This window comes from Otolemur garnettii, unplaced genomic scaffold (assembly GCF_000181295.1).
Source record: "Otolemur garnettii isolate 467f Iridium unplaced genomic scaffold, OtoGar3 scaffold00009, whole genome shotgun sequence".
In the NCBI taxonomy this organism is placed as follows: Eukaryota; Metazoa; Chordata; class Mammalia; order Primates; family Galagidae; genus Otolemur; species Otolemur garnettii.
In genome coordinates, this window is record NW_003852404.1 from 36,062,635 (window position 1) to 36,086,238 (window position 23,604).

At 34.8% G+C, this 23,604-nt stretch overlaps 1 protein-coding gene across 1 annotated transcript in view; it reads left to right on the plus strand.

Annotated features, from left to right (window-relative positions):
- LOC100950573 (ephrin type-A receptor 6) overlaps positions 1-12,223 on the plus strand; it is a 696,992-nt gene extending 684,769 nt beyond the window's left edge. Inside the window, exons 16-17 of the mRNA XM_012801499.2 lie at positions 10,750-10,899; positions 11,887-12,223. Coding sequence (XP_012656953.2) covers positions 10,750-10,899; positions 11,887-12,001 — 265 coding nt within the window. The 3' untranslated portion in view covers positions 12,002-12,223. The remainder of the gene's footprint in view (positions 1-10,749; positions 10,900-11,886) is intronic.
- Positions 12,224-23,604: the final 11,381 nt, after the last annotated feature.

Sequence of the window (23,604 nt, forward strand, 5' to 3'; positions counted from 1 at the left end):
ATGACCACTCAGAGACAGAGGGAGAGCAAGAGGTTTTTGGAATAGAAGTGGGATCATTTGAGCATGCTCACTTGGAAATACCTGGGGACACCTAGACAATTACAGGTTGAACCTCAGGTGAAAAGAACTGGGCTAGGAATGTAGATTTGCAGATTGTAGCTGAAGCATGAAAAGTAGTTAAGGTAACCTGCAGAGAACATAAAGAATGCAAGTAAATAGAGAAAAAGAATTCAATCCTCTGGAGTGCCAAGATTTAAAGAATGAATTGAAAAAGAATGTACCCAACGGAGACTGAGAAAGAAGAGCCAGACAGGGAATGAAGAAAACTGGGAAGGAAGAGTATTACAAAAGCCCAAAGAGGAGAGAGTTCCAGGGAGTGTAATGCCCAGGGCTCTACAAAGCTTCAAGCGGAAGCAAGTGTGAAGTGAATACATTGGATTTATCCATGAGGTCTTCAGGTGTTCAAGGGAAGCCTTTGCGAGCGCATTTTGGAAGTTGTATTATGACAGATCGCAAGGAGAAGAGTGACGATGAGGCCAGAAAGAGAGGCTGTATGCAGTACAGATTTCTTCTCAAGAAAAGCAACTGAAAAGAAAAAGAAGTAGCTGGAGGAAATGTTTCTTGTTTTTGTTTTTATACATTTTATTAAAGTGACTTGATCATATTGAGAAAGAACTCGTAGAAAGGGATCATGAAGGGAATCCGCAATAGTGAAAGAGGATATTGTCATCCCTAAGCTGAATCATTTGATCTGCGCCTCCTGTTGGGGTGTAGGGTCAATAGACTGTACAGCCAGTGCCCATCAACAAAGCTGTCTGACTGTCCTATGCTATATAAACAGACAGGTAAGAGGCTTCTTTTTGAAGAAAACCAGATCAAAAATTTTTTTTCTCTGCTTTTTCGAGACTGTGAATGAGTATCATTATTTGGAAAATATTGTTGAAGAATCTACAATGAGAAAAATGCTAAAAAGTAAAAAGGATCCGGAGGTCAAATCAGGATAAGGGTTGTGTCCAGGTGCCAGAGGTTTCTGACTTAGTGGGGAGCGCAGCAATCCTGTGGAACAGGCCAGAGAGCAGCAAACTTCATGAGAGCCATGTTACCTGCAGGCTAAGATTTGGGTGCTTTAAATAAAGTCAGCAGCTTGATTCAATGCTAACATCTGCTCCTGGGAGACCAAATGGAAGTTTTTGTGACTGATTTGGTCTTCTTGGTTCTGACAAAGATATATGTGCTACTGCTTTGATTAGTAGTACAGTTTTCTTTGAGAAACAGAAGGAGCCATGTTCTAAGGTTTCATGCCCAAAACTTCATCAACAATCCTTGTCTTCACAGCAGCCTGAGTGGGTTCCCTTGATCCCCCAATACCACCAACCCACCCTGCCCCTAATCCCAGAGAACTGAGACTGTCTGGGAGAAGAGATGTGACAGATTATAGGACAGCAACGTTCACGACAGAATGTCTGGTTTTCCGAGTGCTTATAAAGCAGTCATGCTGCCCCTCTATTTCCTGAGTCCCAGAACCAGGCTGTCTGTCCCAGATGAGGCTGAGTTAAAGAAACATGAAGCAGTATGGAACTTTAATCTTTCCTCAAGCCTGGTAAGGAGTCCAAACGTGTAACCCACAGCAACTCCGACTAAATGCTCCTGAACACTCCTTTCCTCCAGTGTCCCCAAACTCCCAGGTTTCTCTCACGCTTCTATGCCGATATCACTCTCTCCTCCACTAGGTCCCCAGGGTCCCTATGCCACTTTCATTGCATTTTTCTTAAGAATTCACCTGCAAAGCTTTCATCCTTTCTCTTGTCAGAGTAGTAAGAGGGGAAGAAATTAAGATGACAAAGGGAGGATAAGGAAGGCCGTGGAACCCACAGTTTAATAATCTTAGACTAGCGTATCGAAAGTTTCATAAACCTTACCTGTGCAACTGCTCAGAGCGCCTAATTGAGAAAATGTTGGTCAGAGAAGGCATTGATTATTTTGGAGCAGCAGTTCTCACCTTTTTTCCTGCTGACAGTCTTGTGCCTGAAGCACTCCCGTGGGAATGTTCAGAGCTCTGTGCAGTTCCCAGCATGCTTGCTTGCTCTCCTACTCAACAAAGTATGTGATATACTGGACAAGTGAAGGTGGCAAAATTAGAAGTGCATCTTAAATCCAATTAATGGGAAAAAAACTAATTCACAAAGCTACTATGGTAATAAAAGCCGTCATTCTTTCATAAATGCAGATTTCAAAGTTCCCTCCCATTCACTCATTTTATAATAATGCCTTATCACCACCTTTCCAAGAATTATTTGTAGCTGTCGTGTTGTGCACAGACCCTAGGATAAAGGATCCAGCTTGAGGGCAAGGTTATGTTAGAACAGCATCTGAAGCAGTGCCTGGCCATCCACTTTGAATCACCTTATTCTCCCTCTCCCCCACCCCTCCAGATTAACTCCATAGCTGCAGCCACCCCATGTAAGTATACTCCCACAGAGTTGAGGGTTTTATGTGGGTTCCTATAACCCAAAGTGCTTCAGTGACCACACGGTCTCTCTTCACCCAGCTCCTTCTCTCCCACGTCCACCCCCACCCATGTTGTCCCACACATCCATTTTCCATCCTCAACCCTCACCCTCATTCCTCCACATCCTGAGGACTACTGAGTACACTAGGTGGTGGTCGGCTGGCCAGTGGCCTTTTGGACAAAGCTGTAATGTAATTGGAAAATAATGCTTTCTTCTAATCCCTAATCCCCACCATGTCACTGAGAAAGAATATTCCAGATTATGGGCTTCTTGACTATCAGTGCAAAGGTGGCATCCAGGGATTGGCAGGGCCAGTCTGTGATAATCAACTACATCAGAAATCATGTTTTACTGGGCCAAGCCAAAGCACCTTCTGAATATTCTTACTACACATCGGGCCATAATTAGGGACCTTATAGAATTTTAACTCTTAGTAACTGCAACCACCCTTTCTTAGTACATATTTCATTGAACTTCCAAACACTTGGCTTCCAGTAATATGTGAAAGTTCATACTAACACCACAATTAAAGTTCTCTGCTTTAAAGAACTGTGTGTAATGTTCTAAGACTGAATGGTGCTACTTACCTCCATTCAATTAATAGTGCACCAACAATGCTATCTGACAAACACAATAACGTACAACAATTTGATATAAAATTTTCCATTCATTTTGAAAAGATCTTATTTAATGCCATCTAGGCAGTACCTAATCAGCATTTGCTAAATTGTTTATCTTCCTTTACTAAGTCATGGATAATTTGTTTTGTTTTGATGGTTATTGCTAGCACTTTTAGTGATTTTTTTCATGACAGAGAAATAACTGGCTGGCCAAAACCAACATTGTAAGTGAGTGATAACCAAAGTATTATAGAAGGAAGATAGAATGTGAAAGGTTGATTAGAAGTGGTGAAACTTCTACCTGCCCATTAAAATGTCTAACTTCACATGAACTGCTGGCACAAGGTAGTTGTTAAACTAATGTCAATACCAATACTAATATTGATATAAATTCTCCTGTACTATACTATCAACTATAACTATTGTTGAGCACCTGCTATGTGTCAGCTATTCTACTAGGCATTTTTATTGGTTATATCATTTAATCCTCATTCTAATTGGTCCCATCCTTCAAATAAGGAAATGGAGACTCAAAAAGTCTATCTCTCCTCAGAATACACAGCAGATAATTAGTATATGAGGAATTTGAATGAAGTCCATTGACTCTACTGCCCTTGTATTTTCTAACACTGGATAGAATCACACAGGAGGGCAAGATGTTTCTCAATACCAATACAGCATTGTTTCAGAAACATGATTATCACAAAAGAGGGTACGTTTTCACATTACCAGATAGATTTTTCTCTGGGCTAATCAGACTTTATAATGGAGGATATTAACATCTCAAAAAGAACAGAGCACAGCCTGAATTTATTAGTGGAGCACAGCCTGTCATTTTATGTTCTACTGGGCAAACACAAGGAAGTAGTGCGTACGACCTTAGTCGTGGGAATAAGCAGCAAACACAGAGTCCATCTATCACCCAAACATTTTCCTAGAATATGAGCCACTTGAAGAACATTATTTGAAAAAAGAAAGTGGTAATTGCAACAATATGGATAAATGAGGAAAATATGGCAGTAACATACTGCCAGAATTATATCCTCAGGCGTTTCTGTATATTAAATTTTTCCATTGTTGGCAATACATGCTTTGCTTCTTTTCCTCGCTACAGCAGACATTACTAATCATCACATCACTCTTTCCCACTGGCCCAGATGCTGCCTCAGTGTACTCACAACCACATTTTGGCAACCACTGCCAGTGAATTGCAGTTGGCAGTTAATATGAAATCTGTTTTCTGACCCTGAATTATTTTCTCACAGAAACAGGCGATCCTTGACATTCATCGATGTATTACTCTGGCTCCGGGAACCATGTGCTAGGTACTCAGAATCATGGGAGATCTTTTTAAAAGTCCTACATCTATCCCTCTTAATGGTCAATACATTTATAATTTGAAAAGTTACTTTGAAAATTTGTCTTTTTTTTTTTTTTTTTTGAGATAGCGTCTCACTCATTCTGTTGCCAAAGCCAGCATGCTGTGACATCAGCCAGGCTCACCATAACCACAAACACCTGGGTTCAAGCAATCCTCCTGCCTCAGATGCTGACCACAATGCCTGGCTAATTTTTCTATTTTTAGTAGAGATTGGGATCTCAAACGATTCTCTCACCTCTGCCTCCCAGAGTGCTAAGATTATAGATGTGAATCACTGAACCCAATCTATTTGTTATTTTTTAATACTGCCCATGAGATATCAGCTTAATTAGGAGAACTCAACAATCATATCAATAAGAAAAATAACTGAAGACTCAATTGAAAATAAAAGTCTGACAAAAAATAATTAATTTTTCCAATTTAATGCTGGCAGGTCAGACTGTTTGGGATAAATAGATCTTGTCCATAAGCATGAAATATCCATATGCTATGTGGCATGTGCATTTGAGATTTTATAGCATTTTGTGGAAAATTATACTAATTTAACTTGCACGCCAATTGAATGCTAGCCTTAATTATAGAGAAGGCAATTTTTTTATCTGATTAATTTTTTCCTCTTTCAAAGGTCAGGTAGATATATTATGAATTAAATGAGTAGTTTGAAGTGAAGCCTCTGAGTCATGATATGAGAAACTCACATAAAAGTTGTGATATTGAATAGGGTGCATGTGCTGTTGTGGTTTTAAGGCTGGTTTTAATTGTACATGAACCCTTAACTCAGTGCTGCCTGATGCCACCTATAAGTGCTTTTTTCTCCATTCTGTAATCTATAAAGTCAGAACAAACAAATATTTTCATCATATAAAGAATAAATGAAATAAACAGCATTTTCCATAATAGATTGACCTTTATATTAATAGGCATTTATTTTTCTAGATTCTTTCTAATTACCAGAATTAAATGAAAATAGATCATTCATTAAGATTGACCCATCTTGTCATGGACCAAACTGTCTTGCAAAAAATTAATATTCAAGTCTAAAGTATCACTTACTTCATGAATTATTCCAATGTTTTCAGCATTGTACTAAGGCCTGCAGAAAATACAAAGATGTGTAAGAGATGATTCCTGCCATCAGAGAGTTTTCACTTCGTCTTTTTAAAAAATTCTCTGTCTTATAGATTCCTCCCCAGTTTGAAAGCAATTCAACAAAAGCAAAAAGATACATGCTTTAAGACTTCATAACCGTGTGTAATAAATGTTAGCAACCTTAGAGTCTGACTTTATGGAATTAACAAATTATTAAACATCAAGACATGGAATATTACATACTTGTTAGAATATGAATACTGCAGAAACATAAGACAATATTTATAGACATGAAATAAAGGCAACATAAAACAGAAAGGATCCTCCTTGTACATTTCTACGAACCATATAAATGTACAAACTAGGGAAAAAAGTTACGTTCGATTAGTAAGGAGAAAAAGCCTTTAAGTTAGTGATAGTTTCATATTAAAACAATACTTTAGTTTGCAATAGTCTTTCTCAAAATTAAACCTTTCTTAAATAATTTCAATATATTACTATCATATTTACATAATGAATATAAACATGGAAAACTTGAAAATAACAGTTTTGATGTATCTTCATAGCTATCTAAGAACATTCTAAGTTAAAAGGCTCATGCTCTTGTGAACTCAAAGGGCTCATTAGAATAAAAACCTATGGGCTCTATCAGAGCTATTCATTTTTTGCACGTTTAGATGTATTGGGTTTATATATTTATTTCACCTTACACTGTAACATTACTTATTGTGCCTATACTCCAGCACCTTAATTATACCTGAAATTTCCTCATCCTGGCCTGTCCTCATGTTTCTGAGGAAAAAAAGTAGACCCTTGACCCTGGTTCTACAACATGGACCTTTTTAATGAGCTGTAGGTCTCATCGTAGACATTTCTCAGGTGGGCAGCACCCACTGATCACCAAATAGCAGTTATTTCCATGTGTTCAGCAAATAGCAGATGAAATTTATCATTGTACATGTTTGATAAGAAAGGGCGTTTATTGTTTATTAGGTAATATTCCAGAGAATTCATGTGAGGATGATGGTACTCAGCCCTCGAAGCCAGAAAATTGCAGCATTTTTCAACTTCATTATTAGATAAGGTGAAAGAGAAGTTATTGCACAGTGGCTGTGAACAATGAGGGGACCCTGACCTTACTAAATCAACTGCCAATGCAGTCATAGGAAGGCCAGAGAGTAACTCGGTCACTAAAGAGGTATGGAGAAAAAGGGAATTACAGTATTGAAACACTCTGGGAGCAAACAGTGGATGCTTTTCAACAGGGAAATAGGCCATTGAAGGCATTTAGTATACAGAATGCCCTTCCATGACCTTGCTATACTAAGAACATAAAATTAGCAAATTGCATTTCCACTCACCGATTATATGAAATTGTGAAAGCTCAAGAGTTATTCCAGTGGTATCAGAGGAGAGAGGAGTGGAAGTCATTTGACTGTCTGTGCTTTGGCATAAGACTATGACAGGAAAGTCACTTAAATACATTCTTTTAATTTTTGTCACTTTCAACAAACTCTCTGACAAGTAATAAAAAGAGATGAGAGCTATACTTTTTAAAATAGGACATTCGGTTTTCTAACATGTGGTTTTATTATGTCAATAAGCAACCAGGATATCTTGGTCATTTTGATATTTAAACCTAGTGTAGTGCAGCAGGCTTTCCCAATGGTTATTCCACAGAAACTGGTCCAAGTAGGAAAGTAATGCAGAAGCTGTTCTAAATTATCTTCCACATTTACAAGTGCGTGTTAGGGAGGGCAATCGGCGGCGACCACACCTATGGTGCACTTTACAAGGGTACATGTTAAATTTACTAAGTGTAGAATATAAATGTCTTAACACAATAAAAAATAAAAGTACGTGTTAGAGTATTGGATACTCTGAAAAAACGTTACAGTTAAAACCCCAGTTTGACTTTGTTTGCTGCAGAAAGTTTTATCATTTTATTTTTTGCTTATGAACTTTTATTAATACTTCTTATTAACATAAACACTTCTAGAAAATTTGAAGAAATATAGCCATAATTCACTTATTTGTTGGTAGATGCTGTGATAGCTTTTCAACCTTTGAACATGACTAATCTTTGTTTCAGCAAATCATTAATCATTCTGATATTAATTAAAAGGGAACAGCCCACAATCAAATAGCATTCCAATTTGTTATGGGAGAAAAGAACATGGCTCAACAGCCACCAAATGGGAAATATGGTAATAGAATTGAGTAGTGATAAAAAGGACAGAAGTCACTGGTAAGGATAACTATACCCAACAGGGGTTACAGTGTAATCACAAAACACATGTGCTTAATTTATGCAAATTCCAATTATATGTAAAGAGCAGAAGCTCCTGAACTTCCCTGTAATCCTGTTCACCCCCACCTCCACCTTCAACTAGACTTCAGTTTAGGAAAAGAGAGGTCAAGGTAGCAATCAAAGAAACACCAATGAAATGAAGTCTAGGCCTTCAAATACTAAATACTTTTTCAAAAGATCGTTACTGCTTTGCTGGTTAACACAAACTCTAGTTCTAAAAACTCTTAAAATGATACATTTATTATCATGGAGAGCTAAAAACACATCTATTAGTATAAAAGCACTTTTACTACCAATTATTTTTTGAAACATGCAAAATATTTTTAATGTTAAGTTTATGTATTTCCATATGTATGCCTTATTGTCAGGATGGCTTAAATACACAGTTTTGAGTTATTTTTACTATAATTTCTAAGGTTAATTTAGTTTTTATTCCCTCTGACTTTATATAGATATATATATACCCATATGTGTATACATATATATGCATATATATAAATTAATACTCAAGTCACATTTGACTTCTGCAATTGCAAGAGCTGCTCAATGTGACTTGCATTCATCTTTTGTTATCAGGACATATTGCCTATTACAATTTTAATGCAGTTTTTCCTGTTTTTAAAATGTATATACTGGGCAGCACCTGTGGCTCAGTCAGTAGGGCACTGGCCCCATATACTGAGGGTGGCAGGTTCAACCCAGCCCCGGCCAAACCGCAACAAAAAAATAGCCAGGCGTTGTGGCGGGCGCCTGTAGTCCCAGCTACTCAGAAGGCTGTAGCAAGAGAATCTCCTAAGCCCAAGAGTTGGAGGTTGCTGTGAGCAGTGATAAAGGGAGACTCTGATTCTACCAAAAAAAAAAAAAATGTATATTTTTTTGGGCACCCTCTCTCTATCTAGATAGCATATATGTAAAATATATTTCATATATATAGCATATAAATGTATATATGTATACACACATATATAAACCTTTCCAAAGTAATATCCTTATGTTATTTTTATATTAAAACTACAAAAATATTTCCAACTGGAATGATGCTTACATCAGATCTTAGAAACAAAAATAAAGGTGGTTGTATCACTGCTTTCAAGACCCATCAGCGCTGGATTACTTTTCTTGTTAACCCAACCTTACATTGACTTTGCTTTGTTTTGTGCCTTATAATATCTGTGCTTTGGGCTACAGTACCCTATGCTTATTTCTGTGAAAATCTTATTCTTTGTTTAAACATAATTTCTGCTGTTAAAGAGCTCAGTTGAATGAGTAAGTTCTTATAGAATGTTTGAGGATAAGTAAATGGGGCCAGGATCAATGAATTCACCATAGAAAGGAAAAGAACTATCATAGCCAATGTAAAAAAGGTAAAAGGACATGAATTCAGTGGTAGGTCAGAAAGAGTGAATGACCTTGAGCTAGATATTCTCCTTGAGGAGGCAAGGGATGGGCTACTGTGTTTCAAAACACACTTTTATGCAAGAGAAAAAAGTAAAAACGAAGATAGCAAGATCTGAGTTTTCTCAAGATCTATCCCAGTTGGGCCAAACGCAGAAAAAGACAAAAGAAATTGAAAGTGTTTGACCAGATAAAAGTGATTGATTTGCTAAATCTTAAAACATACCACTGTGCTTGGCAAATAGTAAGCATTCAGTAAACATTGACTGTTTATTATTATTATTCTTGTCTTTATTGTTTGGGGGGCTTCAACAAGTATTGATTAAGAAAATCAATGAATGAGTGGGCAAACGTACTTTAGGTGGCTAGTGGGGCATCTAAATCCAGCTGATGAACTGTTCTTCTTCTTTCTACTGCACCCCCCCCTTTCCTGTTTTTCTCTTTATCCCCATTTTTTCTTCTCAATTAATCTGACAAAATTTTACATATAATTTTACATACGTAAATTAAAAGCTTCCTTCTCAATCTGACATAATTTTACGTATGCAAATTAAAAGCTTTCTTCACTGTAAAAAATGCGTGACTGATTTGAATGAAATGGAAAATCATAGAAAGATTCACTTGTACCTTTGCAAGATGAACCACAGAAGTGAACCCTCGAATAACTAAGAAAGTTACATGAAGGCTATGTTAACCAGTTTGATGGAAATGTCATGGATTGTGTGTGAAAACACCACACTGGATCCCCAAAGTGCATCAATGAACACAGTTACCATTCAATAAAAAAAAAAAAGAAATGGAAAATCAGAGATTTGTTTTTAATGGAGGATAAAAACAGATGTAGAAGTCATTTTATGAAAAAGATACCTGTATTGAATGTTTATCATAGTACAACTTGCAATTGCAAAGATGTGGAATCAACCTAAGTGCCCATCAATTCATCAGCAGATAAAGAAATGTGGTGTATATATACAGCATAGAATACTACTCAGCCATAAAAAAGAAATGAAATACTGTCTTTTGCAGCAACCTAGATAAAACTAGATTAACCTAAGTTTAGCATCTTGGGAATGGAGAAACAAACACCACATGTACTCGCTAATATTTGGGAGCTAAATAGTGGACACACACAGGCATAATGTGAAGTAAAAGACAGTGGAAATCAAGAAGTGAGGAGGATGGGAAAGGTACGAAGGATAAAAATTTACGTACTAGGGACAAATGAACATTCTTCTAGTGAGGAGCACACTGAAAGCCCCAACTTCAGGTAGCGTGTAACAAAAATGTTTATACCCCCTTAACATTTTGAAATAAATAAATAACCGTGATAGTAAAAATTACAAAAAAAAAATTGAGAAAGAAAAGAATTAGATTAACTCTTGCTTTATCCAGCTTTCAAATGGTTTCTGTGTTTGTTTTGTTGTTTGTGTTTTTTTCTTACAGAATGCCAGAGTCTCCTGGTGAAGTTCCTGAATATCCTTTATTTGTCACAGTTGGTGACTGGCTGGATTCTATAAAGATGGGGCAATATAAGAACAACTTCATGGCAGCAGGGTTTACAACTTTTGACCTAATTTCAAGAATGAGCATTGAGTAAGTAGTATGAGGCTTATTACTGTAATTGGATACTCAGCGTGTGAATTTATAATCCCCTGAGCAGTTTCAAGAACATCTTTCCTTAGACCAGTATGTAATTTCCAAGTCTTTCCTCGCCATTTCTATCATTCTAGTGGAAGTTGGATATTACACATTGAGCTATTATTTTTCGAAGGAATATACTGATTTCAAATAGCTGTTGAAAATATTTTAAGTGCCTTCTAAAATGCCTAGTACTATTGTCCACATCATAGACTTTATATGTGCATAGTTTTACCCTGGCAGATTATTTATTACTCACATATACTAATATTGCATAATCAATTCCTATTACCTTCATCAAATCAATGCAATATTGTCATGTCATTTCACAGCTCCTTCTATATATCATAATGGCCAACCATTTCCTACTGTCTCAAAAATTAGCCTTTTCCTAGGCACAATGAAAATGTTCAACATGGGCTTAAAATACTAGATACTAAAGCAATTAGGTTGAGCCACAATAAATTGCTATCGTATGAAGACAGAAATGGCAATTTTGTACTGCTCAACATATCGGCATTTTTTTTCAGATTTTATGGAATGGCCACGAAAAATCAAATGGACTTCACATATACCTTCCACCCTACTTACTCACCATTTTGCTAATACTATTACAAATTTCTATAATCTTGTTTTACACGTATAGCCTTGAGGCCTATGAAATGTCTGACTATTACACAGATACCTGGATATGAAATATGTCCTTATTTCATTAAATTTGAGATTAACTTGATGTATTCCTCAGAGACGGAGAAGAAAAAATAACAAACCCTTGCTGTTCATTTTTAGCTCTGCTTTAATAATTAAGCTACACAGTTTTGGACAAATGTGACCTAGTGAATGTTTAATATCTCTAAATATTCGCTTCTCTCTTGCACTTACAAAAATCTAAATATTCATATCCATCTTCTCATTCTCTCTCTCTCTCTTTTTCTCTCTCAGTGATATTAGAAGAATTGGAGTCATACTGATCGGACACCAGAGACGAATAGTCAGCAGTATACAGACTTTACGTTTACACATGATGCACATACAGGAGAAAGGATTTCATGTATGAAAAGTACTAAAAAGCACCTGTGTTTTGTGCCTCAGCATTTCTAGAATGAAAGATACCCTTTCTACTACCCTCTCTTAGGACTCTTCAAACATCACTTCACAAACTGCTGTCTTCTGTTCAGACTATAGGCATACACCTTATGTTTATGCTTCCAACCTGGATTTTAAAATCATGCTACATAAGGCCTCTCTGAATAACCTGCAGATAAAACCCTGGCCCACTTGCTACATAATGGTAAATAACTCAGCATGGATGTGTAACTTTGTATAGCAATATAGGGGAAGTGTTCTTGGACTTACCCCAAAGGAATTTATCTAGGTGTGGTTTCCTTCATGATGTCTCTAGAGTGTGATGACAAAAGAGAGAGAAATAGTTGACCTTTCTTTTATGTTTTGTGCTCCAGTAGCTTCCAAATTGGCACAAATGTTTGTTTTTTAGGTAGTTATATTTACCTGTATGGGTTTCATTGTTACTTTGTTTTTTAATAGTTTAACCGGTGGTGCCTGATGCTGTAGAATTATTTGCAGAAATGACCAGTGATAACATGTAGTGAATTTTTGTCAGATGTGACTGTGGTGAGAAGGGGGTTATTAGGGAGGGATAGAGATAAAAAATACTGTGCTTTTAAAGTTTCTAAGCCTGGGTTTGCCATTTTTTAAATTACTTTGAAAGTGTCCTACATATTTCATAGTAGGTGGTGGTTTAATGGCTTTTCCCCTCTAGTAGTTTTTTTACTAACCATAGCGTATTTGTCTACTACCTTATGAAGAGCACCCCAGAAAGAGGCGAATTCATTGCTCTAATGGTTTTTGTGGAGGGAAGCTTGGGATAAACTCATGACTATTCTTTCGGTTCAATGTCCCAAAAGTAATTATCAAAGCACTGAGAAAATGCGTTATTCTCAGTAGAACTACTTTGAATAATATATATAAGATTATAGCCTGAGATTTAATGTAAAATAATTAAGTTAGTTGAAACAGAATTTTGTGATATCTCTATGGTGGCCCAAGAAAATAAATACATCTAGCTGGCTGTCATTGGTATAATACATTTTGCAAGGTTAATAATTCTTACATTTTGTTTGCAAAAAAATAAGTTACATGAACATGCTGAGCTGTTTTCCAAACCTTCCAAGAAATTAGTGTCAACCTGGGTCCATAATACAGTTACATAAAAATGTGAACACAGCTATGGTGTGGTGGTGTTATAATCTTCTCAGAGGCTGCAAAAATAGGCAAGTCTATTTCTCGGTGAATTAAGCTGAGTCAGCTTACTGCAATAATGCTATCTGATAAAAAAAATTATAAAATCAGCTGCTCTCTATAAAACAAAAATAAATGACTACTGTGTTAGAAAGAGTAAAGAATATTAAGAGAGAAAAAAACACAGAGCAGGTTATCTAAAGAATCAGCTTTTACTGGATCTCAGAGATAAAGGTGCTCGACCCACATTCTCAAATTCCTACCTAAATTACATTTTTTTGGATAGTAGTATTCTTTCTGTTAAAGGAGTCTCACTTTTTCTTTTTTCCTTATTTTTATATTGTGTTGTCTCATCATACTAGACCCCCTTGCATATTTTCTTTTGCTGATTTATCTTCTGGTTTTTGCCTACCACAGCTTCTTAATTTTTCTTATTTCAAAAAAAAAAAAAAGTGTAGAAGGCTGAAAGGAAGAACCTTGAGAGTATTTCTTAAAGTATACTAGAAAAGGAAAAAGTGGGAAATCCATCACTTTTTAAGTAAGTGTGTCAGAAATAGCTAGAACATTTTTCAGCCCTCATCCTGCACAGTGGTGCGTCACTCACAGACTTTCTGCAGTTTGCTTGATACATTTACACAAATCTGGATACATTTAGGGGAAATATGAAATTTCCATATTACCTACCTTCAAATATATATTAAAGAAGAACAGATGTAAAAAAGATTAAATTTATTAATCATATATATTTATTTTTATAATATAAAAAAGGTATTTAGAAAAATAAGGAATAGAATAACATGGTCCTTGAGAGGACTCTGTCAGCAACATCTGTATACATTGATGAAATAAATTCTGTTCAAGTATTTAAACTTCTTTGGGGTGGGCATTCAATGACTGCAAGATTAAAGTTCTCTGTTAACAATTTTTTTCTTTATAAAGCCTGAGATCCTGTCTGTACCTGGTTAATTTGTATTTTTTTTCACTTCCCTCACATCTGATTATGGTGTTATAAAACTACCTTTTCACTTTGTCTCTCATCCCATAACTCCTTCAAAATTTCTTTTAAAGGACATTTCCGTTTCTCAGAACTGTAAGCATAATGATCTGAAGTGTAATTTTGAACCTCATCATGGTCACAGCAAGGTTGAAATATGTGTGCAAGATTAAACAGAAACATTAAAACATAAGGATATCTATTTCTTTACTGCCGACTAATCATGTACACCATGATACCAGGAGTATTATAATATCTAGGAATATTAACAATTAAAATGCCAAATTTATTTGGAAATTTTACATGAAATATTTTGAGATTTATGGGTGGACATATTTAGTAATTGAACCCACTTAATATGCAAAAGCATAAAACTTAATTCTACTAAGAAAATAAGTGAGTTCTATAAATCACAAGTCTTCAAGAGTAATCTTTGATAACTAAAACATACATATACATTCCTGGACTGCTTTATTTTAAATTTCTTAATCCATATACCATTGAAAAGTTTCTTTTAATTTTGAATTCAGACAGTTGAAACCATTTTCATTTCATTTTCTCTATAGTCAATTTCTAGTCTATAGTGAATTCAGTATCCATAATATAAGGCATATTTGGAAACATGTAAAAACAATGTACAATCAAGGAGAGAGAGAGATGAAATATTTATATCATTAAACTAAAAACGTTTTTAGAAATTTTGCAATTAGCAATTGCAAAACCCTTGGCTTGACAAAAATCAAGAATTACAGCACTTTTGCACTGAGTGATAACTACTGAGAAGTATACGTGCTATAATTTTTTTTAAAAGATACATTATTTCACTCTGCATTACTTTATAAAATCTAACCAACAATTACCTGAATGAACTGTCATCTAGCTCCAGCTTTAAGGCCAGTCTCAGACTATGAGTGAAAAGCAAATCCAAATCTAGTCCCTTAAAAACAAAGAACTTCTTCATAGAAGTTCTTCTGAAGATATAGTGAAGAATAAACTACATTCCATATCACCCAACCACATTTCCTAAGAATCTGTTTTCATGTCTTCTCCTACCAAATTTCCTCCTTGAAAGGCAGTTCAATCTCTTATCTCAAACTTTTCACCAGCTCTAGATTTTTTTTCTATTCTTTAATTAAATGTCCTAAAATTTTCTTTATCAGCTCCCTCTGTTAGTCTCTCTTTAATTCCCCCATTCTATCTTTTTTTCCTTTTCTTATTTTCTATCACTCCACCTGTTATCTCTATTAGCATAAAAAAAAGCAACACAGCAAATATCACAGGATTTTATTGATCTCCTCTGAAGAGGCTGCCTGGGAGGGGCAGCAAAATTATACTTCAATATTTGAGGTCCTAGCACATAAATGAAAGCATTTGTACCCCTCATAGACTTTTCCTTAACTGGAAATAAGTACTTTGGAAAGTAATTTTGAAATGGATGACAATGATCAATTTCTATAACTTTAGCTAAGTAACTTTATTATGTATTTAAAAGAAATCAGTATTTTAAAAATCAAAAACTTGTTACAAACTCACAGTTGGTGCTCATGTGTTTTTATAGCAGAGAGATGAGGAACAGGTATGTCCCTTCTTTTAGTAAGATCACCTTATCTTTTCCAAGTTCATATTCCATGAAATAGAAGAGACTCAAATGACTTCATATTCAATCCAAAAATATTTAAATGATTTTTAATATGAAGACTCCAAAAGTTAAAGGAGAACCCTGGGTAAAACTGAGGGTATTCTTCCATCAAGACACCAGGCACTGAAGACATCTAACAACTTTTGGTTTTCATGATCAACATTTTAAACAATGTTTCAGTCTTTATAATGTTCAACAAAGGCAGTGTGAACTTTATTTAGTTCCATTTAAAAGTATCTATGGAGCATCTCCGATGTGCATAAAATTTTATTACAAAGTTTGACTCTATTGTCCTAGCCCTTAAGTAACTTTCAAACTTAAAATTCAGAGGCTTATTTGCTGTTCACTGTAGTTGCCATGTCAATAGGGATTAGCTCTTTCCATAGAATATAAATAAGTAGATAGATAGATAAGAACTTGTTCAGTGTGAATGGGATTTGCAATTCCTTACAGAAAGAAATATTTTGGATCTCAAATTCTTATAGAATTCTTCCCAAATACCTCATTCTTTGGGTTCTCAAAGACAGTTTCTCCTTTTTCCTCCAAATTCTAAAATGTTAAGGAGGTACAACTGTTTTTGTTACATGGATGAACTATATAATGCTAAAGTCAGGGCTTTAGTGTGCCCTTCACCAGGAGAGTGCACCGGAATGATTATTGCAGCTCAGCTCAGTTCCGCATTGCAAAGATACGGAATCAACCTAAGGGCCGTGCACTGACGAGTGCATAGAGAACGTGTGCTCCAGTGTCTTTTGCAGCAACATGGATGGAACTGAAGACCATCATCCTAAAGGAAGTATCTCAGGAACAGAAAAGCAAATACCACGTATTCTCACTAATTAGTGGGAGCTAAGCGAGGGGCCCACACAGGCACAAAGTGATGTCAAGGACAGTTTCTCTGACTAGCAGTTGATCCCCAGCAAGAAGCACAGATTTTTTTTGTCCAGTGGCAATTCTCTCAGTTCATATATGGAATTATAACCTCAAAGGTGCCTCCAATTAGAAAACATTAGCCCTTTTTCCAAAATAATTCTGTAGTCATCTCTCGACTAGGCTAATTCACTGGTCCTAGTAAACGTAATAACAAACATGAAATGCAGCAGTTGTATAAAATCCTTTCAAACTCTATTTAACAAGGGAAATAGATGATTGCTTGTGACTATATCTGACATGTTATTATACTAAGAGAAATAACAGAAAGGAAAAAAATCTAAAAAAAAAAAAGAAAGGAAAAATCTTATATTGTAAGTAAATATCCCATCTTTCTCTTACTATTCTCTTAAAAAGCCAAATATTAGGCAGGTGTTTCAAAGCTGTCTTAGGATAAATATTAAATTTTTTTGATGTAAGGGGATGTGACATATGTCTTTGGGGGAAAAAAGATCAAAAGATTCAGAAGAAGATACAGGTCATCAAAATGTAGTTTTAACAAATCTTTTGCTGACTAAGAATTAAGTTAACAATGAGTTTGTAAAAATGTACAAAAAAGAATACATATATATGTGTATGTAGACATACACATACATATCTTAATTGAAAGGCTTGGGCTCTTCACTTTTAATTCAAAGGAGTTTTTGGTTGGTGGGCATTGATTTTTCGAGATTTTAAGATATATTTGAAAGTTTCTCTTTAGCATACCACTGTTGAATCAACATTACTGTATTTAAAATACAGCACAGACCAAAGCAACACATAAAGAATTAAAAGTGAAAAAAATAAATAAATAAAAACAAATAAATAAAATGAAATGAAACAACAATGAAAAGAAAACTTCAGTTACTAAGGGAGGCAAAGCAGTACTAAATGAATAAATTTCATCTTTTACAAAGGAATCTGACCTATCCAGTACAAAGTATTGTGGTGATATGTACACTGAAAGCCCTGACTTCGGCATTATACAATTCAACCACATAACAAAAAACAATTGTACCCCCTAAATCTATTGAAATTTTTAAAAAGGGAATCTGTCAACTACAAAGTTTATTTATCTATTAGTGACATTAAGTCATATATATTTTATTTTTTCACTGTCCCATGGAAAGCAAAGTTTCCTTTTAAACAAAACCAAGGATCATATTTGCTTGAATTTTCACACTGGTTAATTGTAGTATCAAATATCTACATCATTTAGAGAGCTTTTGTATTTGTTTCATTACAGAGAAAATTTCAAAGAAGAATTCTACCCTTAGACAAACTAATTCATCAGTAAGGACGAAGACAGTTAAAAAAATTACCAGACAGATTAGGAAAAAGGATAGTTCCTAAGTATAATATGAAGACATGGTTTCTTGTTTTGATTAGAAAATAAAGTACAAGTCAACAACACAATTTTTCCAGGAGTTGCAAATTAGAAAAGTGTCAGATTTAGTGAAAATCTTCTCTCAGGTAAAACTCTGTTCTTAACTATATTTTGCCATTATTTGTAACCTCTGGTTGTCTTACATTTATCACAATAAACTCACTTTTGGTTAGATAATAAATTGCCAACTCAAATATAAATCAGAACCGCCAATACATAACTGTAGACAGAGTGTTCTACAAAATAATAAAGGCAGGAAAATCTTACTGCAGGATTCCTGTTTAGTTACCATCTGTTTCCATTCTATTATCACTCGCTGAAGGGAGAACTATCTTTATCCCAAAATAATACATTACTACACAGAAAACTCCTACGACATAAGAATCATCATTTTTCATATCTCTTATTCAAATTTTATATTTACATATTAGTAACTTAAGATACCTAACTTTGCTGTTATGAGTTAAGCATGCACTTACGTGATAAGCAATATTACTGTGAACACTTCTATACGAGTTTCTCCACATGTGTTATGTCATCATCTTTAGAACAGTCTTAATTTGCCTCAGTTCTAAAAAGACCCAGTATCATTAATTTTTTGAAATCATGATGAGTGAATAATGCTAATTCATAAAGATGAGTAAACAATACACTTCTAAGATTTTTACCTCATTTAAATTGTCCTCTTCACTGCTTTTGTAATTAAAGGTCTCCTTTCTATATTTAGTGATTTGTTGAATGAATTGTATGCATTTAGATAGAAATTGCTTTTGTTAAATTTGCATTTAAGCATATGTTCATTCATTTAATCAGAGAAGCCAGAATACAGTTAATTCTATTAGCTCATTTTTCATATAAAGGGGTAACTTTTGCTGTCTTTAGAATTCTGATCTACCCAGTAATATCCTTATTAAAGTCATAATGAAGTTTTTCTTTAACTATGCATGCTTGCTTTATTGCCATATGTTATTTTTGTCTTTAAAATAGATCTGCTGAAAACTGTGGTCTTTAGAAGCTCTATGACAAAACCCAAGGCCACTCATTTGCTAAAAAAACTTGTAACTTAATGAGCTATTTTTTCTGTCAGTGTGATTGATGTGGGCATTGTTAAATTTAACCTGTTTAAATATCCACTGGACTATTATCTGGAGCTATTATTGCAATATTCTCAAAGTATCATTACGACAATACTGAATATCGTGGACAATATTAAAAGAAACAATGATTGGGGGTTTTAAATTTTCTGCACTGCATGTAAAATAAGGTTTAACGTGCATATATGTTTGCCACTGAAGATGTAATTTACTTTAATGTGCTTTTCCTTTCTATGCCAAATACGTCTTCAGAGAAAGTTGTACTACTATATTCATACTATGCAAAAATCTCATTTTCTTCTTACCAAAAAAGGGGCTTGAATATAATTTTAAATTTCTTAGGCTTCTAAGAGGAAATAAATCAAATCGTGAAACATGAGTATTTGTGGGCTGGGGGAGTAGGGTACAGCACCTGAGCAGTGCTAACACATATTAATCTGAGTAACACTTGATTTTTAAGATCACTGTGTGTGCTCGATTTCTAATATAATATTAATCATTTTGTTAATCACATGCCATCTTGGATTGTGACGATGAAAACTTGAACATATCCAGGATTTAAACCTTTGGGATATTTTTCATAATCTATACTTAGTTTTAATTTTGTATACTGTGAAAACTTTGACAGCTTAATTCTGAATTTTGAAGGAATAATTGTTAACTAGCCGTCTATGTTTCCTAAAGTGTTAGTTATGTCATACCTGCTGTAATAACCTTAGTTTTGAAGAATCAGGAGAGCTTGAGTGCAGAACACGGCCACAAACTAAGTTCCATTAAGATTAAGGAAAAGACTAAAAGGTAATAGTATAAAGAGAAGATTGTATTAATATTGTTACTTACCACACTTTAAAAAAACTGTTAAAAAAGGGTGAATAAAAATCGTCATGGTATTTGCACCAGTAATTTTGAAACTAAATTCATTTTGAGGATGGGAGTCTCTAACATAAATAAATCCACTAATAGTTGTCAAAATATATATGGATATATAAAATTAGAAAGAAATCTCATCAAAAATTAAAAATAAGAAAAGTTTATTTATTTATTTTTGTGACAGTCTCAAGCTGTTCCCCTGGGTAGAGTGCTGTGGCATGATAACTCACAGCATCCTCTACGTCGGACTCAAGCCATCCTCTTGCCTCAGGTTTTTGGGGTTTTTTTTTTCTATTTTTAGTAAAGATAGGGTCTCGCTGGTCTGAAACTTGGGAGCTCAAGCAATCCACCTGCCTCACCCTCTCAGAGTGCTGGGATTACAGACATGAGCTACCAAGCCACGGTGCCTAGCCAAGGTTATTGTTAAAAATTTTATTAATTGACTAAGTGATCACAATTCTAAATATTTCCATCCTGTCATTAATTCTTTTATTTCTAAGACATATATAACTAAAGAATTACCCCAAAAATCCAAATAATAATACATTGACTATTGAACTGTGATTGTTCTTTAAAAAATGTTAATAAATTATCCCATGGATAATTAAGAAGTTTTTCTGTTATTAAGTGTAAAAACAACATATATGATATAGAAAAAAGAAACTGACTTGAAGCCTTCTCTGTTAACATCAATTTATACATTTAGGCAGTTATAGTAATTGTATAAATTTTCTTAAATGTTTAAAAAATATGATACTTACTTATTAATTCTATGTATTATATTTTGACCTCTAAACGCTTATGTCCTCTTCAGAAGAGTACCTTTTCACTCCAGATGTTTTAAGTATTTAAAAAGGGCCACTTTATATTTTATATTTCTATTCAGTCTCATAAAGCTTATAACTTACCAATTCTCAAAGAGTGAAACCAAATGTCATTTCAGTGGTTAGAAGTTATTCTTTTTGAAATTATTCTTCTTTTAAATAATATTATTAGACAACCCATATATTTTGGTAGGAAAAGTAAACTCTCTTCCTTTGTCATGGATGGAAACAAGAAAATTCTCCATGGGACTTTCTGAATTCAAAATAGTAAACACATATTTTTATAGTTTTAACTGCTTACTGTTTATTCAGATTTTAAATGGAATGATTTAAATAAAAGTGAGAAGCCACTCCATTTTTATATAACCTTGTTTATTTCTTCAGCATTTCCAAAAATTCCTTTGAGAAAATAAAATTCCCTTTTCCACCTTACAACTTGGATCACTCTACCATTAAACACAATAGTTACAAAATAGCTAAAATTTAAACAACAAGAAATCAGGCAAGCTCCGTGTTGTTGTCTTTACACTACACAACAAATATAACAACAGAAAATTAAAGGCAGTCACGTCTGTTTACCAGTTCAAAATTGTATAATTCCTAAATTTTAAAATAAGTACATAAACTTATACACTGATTTGGAGATAGACCTATCTAAAATCCATTCATTCATTCATTCAACTAATGTTTACTGAACAATACTATGTACTAGTGTCCTATTCTGAGCATTAAGGATGCATTGTTACCAAGACAAGCAAACTCCCTGTCTCATGAAGTTGACCTTCTAGTGGTAAAGACACACAGCAAAGAAATAGTGATGTGTTGTCATGATAATCAGTAATGTTACACAGCATGACTGTGGCTCCTTTATATTAATTAAGTGGGAAGGGAAATCTTTTCAGAGGACATGGCATTTAAACTGATATCTGAAAAACATGAAAGAAAAAATTTTGAGAAGATCTGGGGGAAGAGCATTCCAAGCAGTGGCAACAATTAATGTATGGGAATTTGGAAGGTTTGAGAACAGAGAGAACAGTGTTCTCAAGGCACAGTAGAAGAGGCAAAGAGCAGCCAAAAGGAGATGGGGTCAAAGAGCACGTGTAAGGCTACTGGAGTTTTTCAAGCAAAAAATGGTGACTTTTGTTAGACCAGAAGTAGTAAAAGTGGAGAGAAACGGATGGATTTTGGATTTGTATGAAGATAGGACTTGCTAATAGATTGGGGATAAGGAATGAAGAAGAGAGAAAAAATTGAAGACAAATTCTATATTTGGGGAATAAGCAACTAAATCCATAATGGTAAAGGATAAGCAGGTTTGGAGAGAAAACTTACGAGTTTGGTTTTAGCAAGATAGTACCTGAGATATCTGTTACATATTCAAATGGAGATATCAAGTAGACAGGTGCTTATGAGAGTGACAAGGGGCAATGAAGCTTAGAGATCAAAATTTGGAAGTATCAATATATACACTCTATTTAATTAAATTTTGAAATCTGGCCAGGCACAGTGGCTCCTCCCTCTAATCCCAGCACTCTGGAAGGCTAAGGCAAGAAGAGTTCAGGAGCTTGAGCTCAGGAGTTTGAGACCAACCTGAGCAAGAAGGAGACCCTATCTCTACTAAAAATTGAAAAAAATTAGCCAGGCATTGTGGCAGGTACCTGTCATCCCAGCTACTTGGGAGGCTGAGACAGAGGATAGATTGAACCCAGGAGTTTGAGATTGCTGTGAGCTGGGAGAAGCCATGGCAGTCTAACCTGGGCAACAGAGTGAGACTCTGTCTCAAATAATAATAATAATAATAATAAATAAATAATTTTTAAATCACCTAGGAAAAAGCTGTTATGAATACGCCTAACACTGGGCTCCAGGGCACTTCAGTGTTTAGAAATTAAGCAGAGAATTAGAATCCAACAGAGGAAACTGAGGAGGATAAAGTAATGTGGAGAAATCCAAATGGTCATCTGGATAAAAAGCTTTTAAGTCAAGATTAGAACAAAGAAATGGCCATTGGATTTGGAAACATGACTGTTGTTAATAACTTTGACAAGGGCAACCCCTATGAATAGTGAAGTCAAAGCCTAACTGAAGTGGAGTAAGATGAAATATAAGTAAAGAAGATGGGGTATCTTTTAATATAAACTCTTTCAGGAAGTTTTGTTGTAAAGGGAACAAGAGAAACAGGACAATAGCAGGAGAGAGAGATGGGGTCAAGAGAGTTTGTTTTTCTTTTAGTTTTCAGATAAAATGTTAAGAGCATTATATAGTAATGAGAATGATTTGGCAGACAAGTGAAAACTATGCAGGAAAAAGCATCATTTTAGCAAAGGCCTTTAGAGGTAAAGGGGTTAGAATTAAGTAGAACTCCAACAAGAGGCAGAATGCAATAGGTTGGTAGATTCATGGTAAAAAGGTAAGGATGTCATTGTGTGAGTAGTGGTACCAAAAATAAAAGTTGATATGAGGGTTGGGAATATAAGTTAGAGGAGAGATGTGTGAGTAGTTGGAAAGTGGGAAGGTGAATATATGTATGTGCATGTGTGTATACACATTTATACGTGTGTATACAAGCACACACATTGTCAGTATTTGTGTGTAACACATAATAGGAAGAAATTTATTGACTTGAAAGTTTGAATTCTGTGCTTTCCATAATGCAGAGATAAACTGAGACCTTCTCAATG